Here is a 13,958-nt window from a genome sequence, read left to right on the forward strand (position 1 = left end):
TAAAATCATTTAAAATCATTGAAAATCAAATAAATAGAGAGAGAGAGATATCTTACAATAATTACAAAAAAAATAACAATCATCATCATCATAAAAAAAAACACCTGCATGCAGATGTCACTCACTCAAATTTAAAGAAAAACACATCCGAACCGTTTTTTTTATTTTTATTTTTTTTTATTTTTTTTAATATTACCCTAATCTAATCTCTCAAACTCAAAGAAAAAAAAATCATTGAATGATTTTAAATCTAATCTCTTAGTTTTTTTGTATTTCATCATTCATCTAATCTCTTGGTTTTTTTTGAAATGTTTCATCATCATAACAATCATCATCTCTTAGTTTCAACGATGAAATATTTCAAATCTAATCTCTTAGTTTCAATGTGTTCAAATTTGAAAAACAAAAAATTATTAATGCTAACGGGTTGGGCGGGTGCAGTTCAAACCCGTAACCTGCCCACAACCCGAAAATCTGTCAAAATTCAAACCGCACCGACCTTAATGTATTTGCGAAACTGTTCATATGCGTGTGGATTAGATCAGGTAAAACGGTTTGAACAGGTTGAATAACCCTATATCCAACCTTAGTGTCCACCACTAATAAAAAATCAAAACAGGCCGACAACTCGAAAGTAATGGTCGGAATATTTCAGAAGTACAAGGTGCTCAAAAAATCTGAATAAAATAATAATAATAATAACTTACTAATAAAAAAATTTATATTAGAATGATGCAACAATAGTAATTTTAAAAAGGGCCATTTTTTGATAAGTCCTATTTATAACTGTTTTGTTCCATAAAACCCAAACTGTTTCTGAATATTCCATTAGGTCCATTAATTGTTAAAGGACGAAATAACCCTCTCCACCTCTCCCGCGTGAAATCGATTCTGCAAAAACCCATTCCTATTCGAAATATTCAATCCACAAAATTTCCAAAACAAAAACTCAATCGACGAAACGATACTGATATTGCCTCCAGTAACCCTAGATTCCTCTTCGTCTCACCACTGCGAAGCTTCACATCGGAAGGAGGGTGCTTCGTCGTTCGAAGATTCTTGTCGCCCCATTGAGTTTATTTTATCCACTGAGTGTGATCCATACCCACCAACCATGACGAACAAAAGTAAGGAATACCATTCCACCTTCTGCTTCTCAATCATAATGTCATCATTGATGTATACATACACCTTTTGGTTTTCGGATTTGAATTTGTAAACATAGATGTTTTCGAACTTAATTTTGTAAAAATATATGATGTGAACATTCACATCAGTGTATGACGATGTGAATGTTCATATTACTATCACTGTTGATATTGTTCATTTTTTATATCCACAGAACCCCCAAACTTCACTCAACAATGTGATGGAATGTGATGTAAATATTCACAGTGTGACATCAATGTTGGACTTGTTTGTGTTGTTGGGTGTTGTTTGGTGCAGTTGGTTCCCCCCTATGATTTTTAGCAAATTATTACATAATATGATCACCCATGTAAACATTCACATTGGCCTCTAACTGTTGTAGTTTTCGTGATTTGTTTTTGGACACATGAATGATGTGAACATTCACATTATTATTGAGTACTGGGTAAATTTAGAGTAGTACACACTGATGTAAACATTCACATCATGTGATTGTTCACATTAATGTCAGATTCCCCAAACTTCACTCAATACTGTGATGGAGTACGATGTAAACATTCACATTGTGATATCAATGCCCAAGTTGTTTGTGTTATTGGGTGTAGTTTGGCGTTGTTGGTTCCCCCCTTTGATTTTTAGAAAATTATAACATAATGTGATCACCCATGTAAGCATTCACATTGGCCAATAACTGTTGTCGTGTTCGAAATTTATTTCTCAAACATGGATGATGTGAACATTCACATTACTATTGATTACTGGGTAAATTTAGAGTGTACACACTGATGTGAACATTCACATGTGAATGTTCACATTAATGTCAGAACCCCCAAACTTCACTCAATACTGTGATGGAGTATGATGTAAACATTCACATTGTGACATCAATGCCCAAGTTGTTTGTGTTATTGGGTGTAGTTTGGCACTGTTGGTTCCCCCCTTTGATTTTTAGAAAATTATAACATAATGTGAGCACCCATGTAAGCATTCACATTGGCCAGTAACTGTTGTCGTGTTCGAAATTTATTTCTCAAACATGGATGATGTGAACATTCACATTACTATTGAGTACTAGGTAAATTTAGAGTAGTACACACTGATGTAATGTTAGATTCCCCAAACTTCACTCAATACTGTGATGGAGTATGATGTAAACATTCACATTGTGATAACAATGCCCAAGTTGTTTGTGTTATTGGGTGTAGTTTGGCGCTGTTGGTTCCCCCCTTTGATTTTTAGCAAATTATAACATAATGTGATCACCCATGTAAACATTTACATTGCCCAGTAACTGTTGTCGTTTTCCGAATTTATTTTTCAAACATGGATGATGTGAACATTCACATTAGTATTGATTACTGTGTAAACTTACAGTAATAAACACTAATGTGAACATTCACATCACTGTATAATGATGTGAATGTTCCAATTACTGTCAATGCTGGTTGTTGAATGTTGTTTGGTGCTTTGGGTTCCATCCTCTGTGTTTCAACTAATTACATGTGCTCATTTGAACACACAGGTCTTCCCCATAAAGTTGATGGCAAGCGAAAGCGAGGGGAATCCCGTTTCAAAACCAAGTCTGATCAAACAGCTGTTCCTGAAGAAGTGAACATGAAAAAAGTGAACTACCGGTCAAATATAACTGGATTGGTCAAACTGTTAAAGGATACGAAATTTACAAGTGGACAATTGAAGTGCCTTAGAAAAACACCGTTCTGGCCATTATTTGATAGCTTGATCAGTAACGAAATCGACCTCAACCACTGCATGAAATATGATGATGTCATTGTACGTATAGTACAAACATTCAAGCAATCTAGTGGAAGGTTTTACATTGGGATAAGAACATCCAGATTTTTAGAAGCGACGTATCACTGATTTTTGGGGTGGACTGCGGCACCAAGTCGATGGACCTCTCTTATGGTGCAAAACCAACAACCGGCATCATACACCGAATGTGCAAGGATGTTAGTCGGTTAAGTGCTGCCAAAATACGAGAAATTCTGAGGGAAGCATTGAAGAGCATAAAAAAAATGACGATGAGGAGGTCGCAAGATTAGTTTGCATGTATGCATGCGTCAAGCTATTCTTTTCTACATCCGGAGAAACAATTGGATGGGTTTTCTACTCATACATGGACCCATTACACAAGATGATCGAGTATGATTGGGCTGAGAGCATCCGGGCAACCTTGATGGGTTCATTGGGCCAAAACTGTGGAAAACCAGGACGAGTCACCGGATGTGTGATGTTGTTAATGGTAAATCAAATCTCATACAACTTATTCTGTGTTTAATATGAACATATACGGGCTCTGAACACTCTGATGTGAATGTTCACATTTCTCAGCTTTGGTGTGGAAGTTGACAACATTGATGAAAACATTCGCATTACTGTTTCAGTAATGTACAAACACACATTAGTAGATGCTGGTGTAAACATTCACATTAACAGATGTGAATATTCACATCAGTTGTACCACTCACATTACCAGATGTGAATATTCACATCAGTAACATCACTCACCATTAGCAAAATGTGAGCATTCATAGAGTAATAACACTGACATGAACAGATGTAAACATTCACATCAGTATCATCACCCACCATTAGCAAATGTGAACATTCACATCAGTAATAGCACTGACACTAACAGTTGTGAACATTCAGGTCAGTAATATCACTCACATTAACAGTTGTGAACACTCACATCAGTAGTATCACTCAATATTAGGAAATGTGAACATTCACATCAGTAACATTACTCCACATTAGCAGATGTGAACATTCACATCAACGGATGTGAACATTCACATCAGTTTTAAGTGATGTAAACATTCACATTACTGGCCTAGTGGTGCACTGTGAACATTCACATTACTGCACCATTGGTGTAAACATTCACATCAATGTTAATTCATATGAACATTCAAATTACTGATATTTGTTATTTGTTTCAGTATTGGCTGTGTGAGCATACAACAATCTTACAATCCCGCAACCCCAATGCCATTCCACGATGCGTAAAATGGGACCTCACAGCCTTACATAGCAACATGAAGTCCATAACTCTGGCTAAGCTAGGTTTAAATGAGGTAGAAGTACAACCAAATATATTGTGCTTATTCACATAGTGAGACGAGGAACTATCTAACTAACATACTGTCTCGAAATGCAGGTATATGGCGACGAGCTAATGGCATTACCAACTGAAGCGAAGATGTATCGTCATACAAAATTGAATGTGGAGCCAAAACCTGAGATTTTGTCAAGTGCAGTAGCAAAGAAAGATGAAAGCAATGAGGATCAAAGCAAAGACAGTGAGCGCAGTGATGACAGGGATGCATTTTCTGTCGATGCAGTGGACCTGAATGATGTTGGACATTATATCAACCCCAGCTGTAGCACCCCCAATGCTGAGAAAGGAATCATCATAGCAAAACCAACTGAGCCCGACATTGTGGAAGTACTCATGAAAGAAAACCAAAAAGCTTGGGCTCTTGTACGACAATGGGAAGCGAAATACAAACAGTTGGAAGAATCATGGGAGTTGAGGGCAAGGGTGATTGCTGCCCTTGAAGCCAAACTATTTGACCAATCGGGCTCATCCAATGTGGACATGGACATGAAGACTTGCATGGAGTGGAAAGATACAGAAATTCAGCAGCTGACAAAATTGGTCATCAACTTGGAATGTGAAAAAACAATACTTCAAGACCTTTTTGACGATCAGTCCGTACACATCATCACTCAAGTTGAAGCACAAAAGGCTCATGACAGCCTTAACAACAATCCCACTGCAGCATTGGAACACATTATCAGCCCCCCATCAAGGGTAAAGCGCATAAAGCAGAAGGTAAGGAAAGAACATAGGTTGGACGAGTTTGAATACCCCAACCTGCCTGGTTAGAAGAAAGGGAAAGAGGGAGCCCAACAGAAATCACATGCAGTCCAAATTGCACAAGATTTAGACAAGCAACCACCAAAAAAACAGCCAACAAAGTCCAAGAAGTTATCCTTGAACAACAAACTAAAGGTCTGGGCTAACATGAACAAACTCAACAAGCAAAAAGTCCAAAATTTGCACAAGAACGGCGGTGATGAGTAAGTGATCTTACATATCCCCAACTGTTTTTTCTTTCCATCATGTTCAGTTCACATACATACTTAATAAATTAGATCATTTCATAAATGTGCAATGTTGACATTAACATTTTCTGTAATCACAATGCACAGGTTGCTAGTGTGGCGAGGGGACTCAAAGACTAAACATGTGTATTTTGATGACATCATACACCTCATCAAGGAAGAATCAATAACCAACAACGTATGGCAACTGTAAATGTGTACAAAACACACACACACACACACACACACACACACACACATACACATAGAGTAAAGACACTGTAAATAATGTACTGCCACCCCTCCGGTTCTGCAGGTGATAGATGCTTATGGTGAAATTCTACTTGAACTACAAGGGCTAGTCAACCCAAGTTTGGAAGATTCATCATTCATCTTTACAAGCACATGTTTGGTAACCACTAGACTTTAATTTTGATTATGTTCCAATACATGTGGATGCTATTCTCAGCATTACATGCTTACATTGTTAATTTAAATAATAGGCAGATGTGAATGTTAACAACAACATAAAATGACCTTTGAGAAGATTCACATTGACAGATGTGAACATTCACATCATTCGCATTGAATATTATATGCTTATTATGTTGATAAACTTAAATGATACACACATGTGAACATTCACATCAGTAATATAACTCACAGTAACAGATGTGAACATTCACATCAGCAGTATTACTCACATTAACAGATGTGAACATTCATATCAGCAGTATTTACTCACATTAACAGATGTGAACATTCACATCAGTAACATCACCCACCATTAGCAAATGGGAACATTCACATCAGTAACAGCACTGACATTAACAGATGTGAACATTCACATCAGTAGCATTACTCACACTAACAGATGTGAACATTCACATCAGTAACATCACCCACCATTAGCAAATGGGAACATTCACACCAGTAATATCACTGATATTAACAGATGTGAACATTCACATCAGTAGTATCACTCACCATTAGGAAATGTGAACATTCACATCAGTAACATAACTCCCCATTAGCAGATGAACATTCAAATCATTAACACCAAACATTGATATAAATACTTGGTACATCATTGTATGCCCTTTGTGTGCAGAAAATCATTGAACAGTACCCCCCCCACAAGAGGAATAAACTAATTGATGTACACATCAAGGAGTATCAAGGCCAGAGATTCTTAATCTTCCCAATACACGACAACTTTCACTGGACAATTGTTGTGTACGACGTGAAAGAGAATGTATGGAGGTATTATAACTCACTGCGCCCAAGAGAAGGCATACATGACCCACATATTGACAAAGCACAAATACTGGTAAGTGGCTGACAAAAATAATACTTGTCGTGATGTGTAATATTTGAACTTGGACGTATGCCCTATGTTGGTTGGTGCCTAATATGAAATTTCATTGTTGGCAGAGGGACTACATCACAACTTTGGTGCACAACATTGGACCATCATCACCATTATGGACCAATTTATCAAGCCAAAATACTTCGAAAACAATCATATCAGTGGACATCTGTCCTCAGCAAGCATCAAATTCGTAAGCCTAAAATCGATTTCTACACATGTTCCACAACCTTTACCCACCTAAATTTCAAAATCTAACAAGAAGTTTGCATTTTCAGGGTGGATTGTGGGCCTGCAGTTTGTTACATCATGAGGGCGCATGTATATCGTGAAGACATTGTTGCCAGCTTAGATCGCTTTGAATGGTGTCAAATAAGAGACTCATTAGTACACATTTTTCTAAACCACAGAAAGACAGTGCAATGTGAAAACCTATAGGTGGGGGGTGTCCACATATCACTGTTACCCAAATCTGTTATCCACATTTAAGACAATTTAGTTTCACTAGCTTAATTGTAAATCAAGTCTATATCACTGCTTGTACAGATACTTTTCAGTCAATATATGTATATGCATTTTCAGGCCTATTTTTCGTTGGTCATGCACATTGAGATTGTATTTTCTTTTTCTTTTTTTTTGGATACACATGACATGATGTCAATGTTCACATCACAGAATGACTGTACACTTTCTTTTATTTTAAACCATACTACATGGATGTGAATATTGCTTAAAGTGTTCATGTAACACAATATGACAAGTGTGATTATCATATTTCTTAACACAAGTCAATATTCACATCTAACAATTTGATGATGTGAATATTCACATCATAACTTCTGATTATGCGAATGGCAACAATGATGTCATGAATATTCACATCTTATGAGTTGATGATGCGAATGGTTACATTGATGTAAACATTGCTGTTAACAGTAACAACAATGTGAACATTCCCACCACAGAAATGTTTGAAAGTTGAACAATGTGAACATTCACATAATGTGAATGTTAACAGCATGCATTCATCCAAAACACAACCAACATAAATGTCAGATTGGTCCCTTAAAAAAGTAAAAATAAAACACAAATCAAACACTAATGCATTATTATGTATGCCAACGCAACGTAATCTTATTGCAACCCAATGTTTCCCAACACAACACAATCTTATTTCAAAAATGAATATAAGAATCCAATGTAAAATACAATGTTGAAATGAAAAAAGGTACATCTTATATCGGCTCCGTGCATGATTTTCGATTATGGCTCCCCAACTTATCACATCTCCCGCACCTTATTTGCTTCAGTTTCTCACCCCTTGATGGGATCCTATTCTTCTTCGGCCTTCCGGGTGGTCTTTTCATGGTAGGCGGGTATATAGTAAAGTCCGTGGGATCAAAAGGCTGCTTCTCCACCGATGGTATAGGGAATATGGCTCCCGAATAGGCTGCACGATATGTCTCTACATGAAAGTAATGTTCTACACAATCATTGAGATTGTAGCGGCTCTTCTGAATGGCAATAACAGCATGGTCACACGGGAATCCGTTGATTTGCCATTTGAAGCATGAACATGTACGCCTCGCAACATCAACTGTAACCGATGGTATCGAATGAACTTCAAACACATCCTCGTTGGCTTTGCTAACTTGCCAAGACTTGCTGTCATTGAACGAATCCATAAGCCTTGTTTCGAATGTCGAACAAATAATCTCATTCCATTTGTTTGCTTGGTCACGCCGTGCAGACATTTGCCGCATCAACTAAGTACGAATTTTGTCCACCATTTGAGTGATAGGAAGATTACGTGCTTCTTTAATCCAGTTATTAAATGACTCCGCCGCATTGGATGTCATCTCCCCATAACGCATGCCCCTGCACAGTACATCACAAACATTGTACAATACGGAATTTAACAAGCCTGACCATTAATGTCGACAGATGTGAACGTTCACAGTACTGCCATTAATATACACTGATGTGAACATTCACATCAGGATATAATAATGTGAATGTTCACATCTGCTACCAGGTTTTAATAATGTGAATGTTCACATTATATGCTTATTACGTTGTCAACTTAAATGACAGACAGATGTGAATGTTAACAACAACAACAAAATATGACACGTGTCAACATTCAAATCTGTAATACATTGCATGACTATTTGACAAATTAACAGATGTGAACATGACATCAGTCATCATTAGCAGATGTGAACATTCACATCATTTACATTGAAGATGAAACACAATTCGAAGATTGTCACCATTATAAACTGAAAATTCACATCACTACCATTCTAAACTTCAAAAATGGAACACCTTAAGAAACTATTATTACCTGAAGTATGAATTTGCCCAGTGCTCAGGTGCTAAGTCCTTGAAAAAATTATGAGCTCGTTGTTTACCCTCCTCTTTTAATTTTGCAAGCTTTTCATGGAACCCTACCACAGTTGGCTCGTAGGCACAGTCACCCAAACTACTTACTAGGTGATCCCTGAATCCATTATCAATTCCTTTCATCCGGTCTCTTAAATTGCTCTTCAAGTGTTGTAAGCAATAACCGTGATGAGCCGATGGGAACACCTTTGGCATAGCTTCTAACAGACCAAGATTACGATCCGAAATAAAAGTAATATGGCGCTTCCCATCAACAACCTTCCCAAGTTCATGCAAGAACCACGACCAATTAGCCGTGGTCTCCGAATCAACAATTGCAAATGCAACAGGAAACAGGCCTACAACACAACACCAATACACAACTGTTCACAATATTCCAAAGTGAATAGAAAAATAGTATAAACGAAACAGGTCATGTGAATGTTCATATGTACATTGCCCTCTTTACTATTGCTGTTTTTGGATTCAGGTTCGTAAACATCAACGATGTGAACATTCACATTAACGACCATTAATAATTCATTGTTGATTGTTGAGTCACTGAAAATGTTAACATTCACAGTACAGTTCATTAATAGATCAACTAACATTAGTATACACTGATGTGAACATTCACATCAGTCTGTAATAAGTCTGATGTGAACATTCACATCAGTCTGATGTTAACATTTCTGTCATTAGCATACAAAGATGTGAACATTCACATCAGTGCATACTAATGTCACTGATGTGAATGTTCACATTACTTATAATTTAGCAATCAATCTTTCGTCCAGACTACGCTGCTCAGAGCGAATATTGACATGAATAGACAGGTAAAAAAAACTTCTAACCATTGTTCCCGTCTTTCGCCGTTGCCGCAAGTAGCTGACCTTTGTACTTTCCTTTGAGGAATGTTCCATCCAGGAATAATAAAGGCCGACAAGCATTGAACCCAGAAATACACGCAGCGAAGGACACAAAGAAGCGACAAAACTGTTGACTACTCGCATCATAGTCAATATTGACATAACTCCCCGGATTGTACCGCATCACAGCATCCGAATACCACCGCAACTGGTCAAACGATAACGAGTGATCTCCATGGATACCAGCCTTTTCTTTCTCCACACCCAACCATACGACATGGTAACTCACATCTAGCCCATAATCCCTCTTCAAAATAGTCACCACTTCACACGGCCGAGTCAACGGCTTGTCCCTCATAATTTCAGATATGGTACTCGACACCAAATCCGAACTAAATTCTTCGATGTTCGAACATCCGTACCACAAGTATGCACATCACTAAACCTCTTGATGTAGAAAAAATCATTTGCTCATTGTGCTCTACAATGTATAGCCCACAAGCACCCCCTCTCCTCCCGCATCGCACACACAGCAGTAACTCTTGTTGTCTCGTTCTTCACGTACGTGAACTTAAACCCACATTGGATGGCATACTTACATAAAACGTCACGAAATTCTTGTGCACCTCCAACAAACCGTTGTCCTACATGCGTAATACCATTTGCCCAAGGGGCTGACAACAACACCTTCTCCTTATGGTGGCAAAATCTCCGCAATGCATCAATTTCATCCTCAACCCCCACACGCAGCAATCCCAAACTACTTGACTAACGAATATCACCCTTCAACTCAACCACAACTTCTACATGTTGTACCCCCATTGATTTAGCAAGCAATACCATGTTCTGAAATTCTTCCTCATTGTCCAAATGACACTTATTAATCCCAGGTAGTTTACAGAATAATGAAATAGAACCAGCAGACAACTCATCCCATTTCTCACACAAACACTCCACCAAACGAGAATAACACATTGCGCGGGCAACATTTATTACAGTTATACTACAACCATATGTACACACCAATAGCATAAAGGTATCCATCTCCTGTAAAAACACAAAAACACAACAATGAACAGTAATGAAAATCGATATGAAAATTCACATTGTGCAAAAAATAGATGACTACGTGTACATTTCAACTACTAAATCCATAATTCACAATATGAAGATGTGAACATTCACATTACTATTAACAAGATGTCAACATTAAGCAAACATCAAAGTCCAATGACAACATCAACAATCTTCACATAATATAATGATGTGAACATTCACATCAGTGTATGATGATGTAAACATTCACATCAGTGTATAATGATGTGAACATTCACATCAGTTTATGATGATGTAAACATTCACATTGATATTAACAAGATGTTAACATTAAGCAAGCATCAAAGTAAAATGAGAACATTAACAATCTTCACATAATATTAACACTCTTCACAGAGCCTCATTAAGCAAACATCAATTTAAAATGAGAACATCCACATTCTTCACATATTCCACATTCACAAAATGTGCAGATTCACATTGATATATATACTGATAATCAAATCATCCACACAGAGGCTCATTACGCATTCATCGAAGTCAAATGAGAACTACACAATCTTCACATAATACGAATGAACTCCCCTCCACATAACCACGTAAAATGCATATAATTGAAAAAACAGAGCATTCAATCCATATAAATCCAAAAACAGAGCAACTGATCCATTATACGAATGAAACCATAAACTGAACATGTATTCATAACCAAATTGATACTAACCTTGATCATGCAATCCTACAATCGTACAGAAAGTTGAAAAAAACTGATTTGAACTAGTTATAATCCGGCAAATGTAACAACCAAACACCCTCCTCTTCGTCGTCTTCACTCGTAAACCACAGAACCAGACTCCAACAACAAGTACGAAACCATGGCACAACCAATCCTTGCAACGAGCATGCAAAACATAAACGTATCTCTCGGAATTGGATTGATGATGAAAAGCGTAAAATAGAAACTGCCAAACTGCATGAACGAAGAAACAGGCACCTATTACGTATTAACACTGTACATATATATATACAGGGGCAAAATAGTCCAAGAAATTATATGAAATTAGAAAAATGGACCTTATGGAATATTCAGAAAAGTTTATGGGACTAATTAGGTTATAATATTCTTTAGTGGACCTAATGGGCTATAACAACTCTAGAATGGATTTATCAATATTAAATTAATGGGCCTTCGTTTTTACAGTAATAGTTGTTGGTATCAAAATTATATATAAATTTTTTGTATGTATAAAGTAATTAAAAAAAAAAACACAAGTAACTTGTGAACAGAATTAATATGAGCTTCATTTAATATAATAAAGCAAAAAAATGTCCAAAGAAAAATGAAATCAACAATTAGTGGATCAACAAAATATTGTTCAAGATGTGCTATATAATAATATATAATTAATGAGTAATATTATACAAATAAAAAAAATTCATATATAATGATGTGGTGGACTTTCATATCAAAATAAAATATTATTAAAAATAAATTTATTTATAATAATGGTATTGTCACATTATTCTTGCAAGTTTTTTATATAAATTTTATATATGTTAAGAATTTTTCATAATTAAATAATTGCTTTCCTATTTTGAGTAGGGTTGGGCATAGGGTCAGGGGCGGGGCTATGTGTAATTCGGTAGTGTCAATTGACACCAATGAACTTTCAAATTTTATTTAAATATATATGAAATTTTGTTTAATAGTTTTGAATTTTAACAAAATGACATCAGTGTTTGGAGCTATTTATTGTTTAGTGGTGTCAATTTTAACAAAATGACCCCAGTGAATCTAGATCAATATCACATATATCACATATATTTGGAATTATTCATTGTTTAGTGGTGTCAATTTTAGCTTAGCGTTCGTTCATTCATTTGCTCCATCAACGCTTCATTCTCTAACAACCATTGTTGCATTGCCATTGATGCATTCCTTCATTTGTTCTCTCTCTCTCTCCCTCTGAATGACCCCACTAAGGGGAATTCCTGGCTACACCCCTGCATAGGGTTATTTGAACCGCCGATCCGGTCCAACCCGAACCAATCCACATATAAATGGGCAATTTCACAGACACAAAGCGAGCTGATGTGGTTTGGAATATAGTATTATTGCAGGTTGCGGGTTTTATCTGCACCTGTAGGAACCCGCCCGCACTTAAAACTTTAATTTTTTTAAAAAAAACCTGGAACATTGATTTCATTCATCCTATCATAGATATTTTTGGATTTTGAATAATTTTACTTTAATTATATTGTTAGGTAATGAATAATTTTGATGATTTAGTTTAGGATTTTGAAAGATGTACTTATCTTAGTTTATAATTTTAATTTAAAAGTTTAGAATTTTAAATGATTTGCTTGTGTTAAAATGAAAAGAAAAAAAAAAGAAGACGATTGAATAACTCATACCAATTTTTTGATCAAAATGATCATTTAGTAACTTATATATATAAGCCTGTGAGAAAATATATGCACAGTTTAATTTTTTTGACTAGGTGAGTGTGGGTGCTGATTTCCGACCACACAACCAAAAGGGGGAACTCAGCTGGAGAGCACTAGCAAAATAAATTAAGCCCGAACAACCTGTCATAGAAATATAAGAATCCCGCGGTGGTTCGTCCACCCGGGGGCACTCTGACGATCAAGTTAGTAAAATATCTCTCAAAGATAACCAATAGTACTTAACTCACTAGACAGAGCATAAAAAGCATACATTAGACTCGTGAGGGTACCTCCCTTTTATAGCCAACACGAACCTAGTCCCAATAGAAGCATTGCTTCAATGGACTCTAGATTACTACTAATATTGGATTCCTAGTAGAATTGGGATAAACTCTCTAAGAGTCTTATTTTTATCCAAGCTGAAGTTCTCTCTCAATCTAGGACTCTAGTCCTCTATCCAAATAACTCTATCCAAATATCTCAGATTTCGGTATTATCGCACCATATCTCAGCATCATGGTTCGCCCACGTGGCACCTCGGCTAACAACCT

At 36.5% G+C, this 13,958-nt stretch overlaps 2 protein-coding genes across 2 annotated transcripts; one reads left to right on the plus strand and one right to left on the minus strand.

Moving 5' to 3' along the window:
• Nucleotides 1-5,109: 5,109 nt before the first annotated feature.
• LOC145793857 (uncharacterized) lies at nucleotides 5,110-7,087 on the plus strand. The gene is made up of 6 exons (XM_082876737.1): nucleotides 5,110-5,256; nucleotides 5,389-5,479; nucleotides 5,597-5,692; nucleotides 6,392-6,610; nucleotides 6,715-6,842; nucleotides 6,928-7,087. Exons 1-6 carry the CDS (start codon nucleotides 5,201-5,203, stop codon nucleotides 7,085-7,087), a joined length of 750 nt encoding a protein of 249 aa, XP_082732863.1. The 5' UTR covers nucleotides 5,110-5,200.
• A 983-nt stretch (nucleotides 7,088-8,070) lies between these two features.
• On the minus strand, nucleotides 8,071-10,261 carry LOC145793858 (protein FAR-RED ELONGATED HYPOCOTYL 3-like). Its single transcript, XM_082876738.1, has 3 exons — nucleotides 9,889-10,261; nucleotides 8,997-9,393; nucleotides 8,071-8,527 (listed from the first exon to the last, which is right to left on the minus strand). The coding sequence occupies exons 1-3, from the start codon at nucleotides 10,259-10,261 to the stop codon at nucleotides 8,416-8,418; spliced, it is 882 nt and encodes a 293-aa protein (XP_082732864.1). The 3' UTR covers nucleotides 8,071-8,415.
• Between the last annotated feature and the right edge of the window lie 3,697 nt (nucleotides 10,262-13,958).

Source organism: Camellia sinensis, chromosome 6 (genome assembly GCF_055761805.1).
Source record: "Camellia sinensis isolate YWXY chromosome 6, ASM5576180v1, whole genome shotgun sequence".
Taxonomy (NCBI): Eukaryota; Viridiplantae; Streptophyta; class Magnoliopsida; order Ericales; family Theaceae; genus Camellia; species Camellia sinensis.

Coding starts and splice junctions, on each gene's coding strand:
- LOC145793857 (XM_082876737.1), top strand. CDS start 5,201: ATGAACAAACTCAACAAGCAAAAAGTCCAAAATTTGCACAAGAACGGC. Junction 5,693..6,391: donor TCTTTACAAGCACATGTTTG/GTAACCACTAGA, acceptor CTTTGTGTGCAG/AAAATCATTGAACAGTACCC. Junction 6,843..6,927: donor CCTCAGCAAGCATCAAATTC/GTAAGCCTAAAA, acceptor TTGCATTTTCAG/GGTGGATTGTGGGCCTGCAG.
- LOC145793858 (XM_082876738.1), bottom strand. CDS start 10,261: ATGAGGGACAAGCCGTTGACTCGGCCGTGTGAAGTGGTGACTATTTTG. Junction 9,394..9,888: donor GGCGAAAGACGGGAACAATG/GTTAGAAGTTTT, acceptor GTTGTGTTGTAG/GCCTGTTTCCTGTTGCATTT. Junction 8,528..8,996: donor TGGGCAAATTCATACTTCAG/GTAATAATAGTT, acceptor TGTACTGTGCAG/GGGCATGCGTTATGGGGAGA.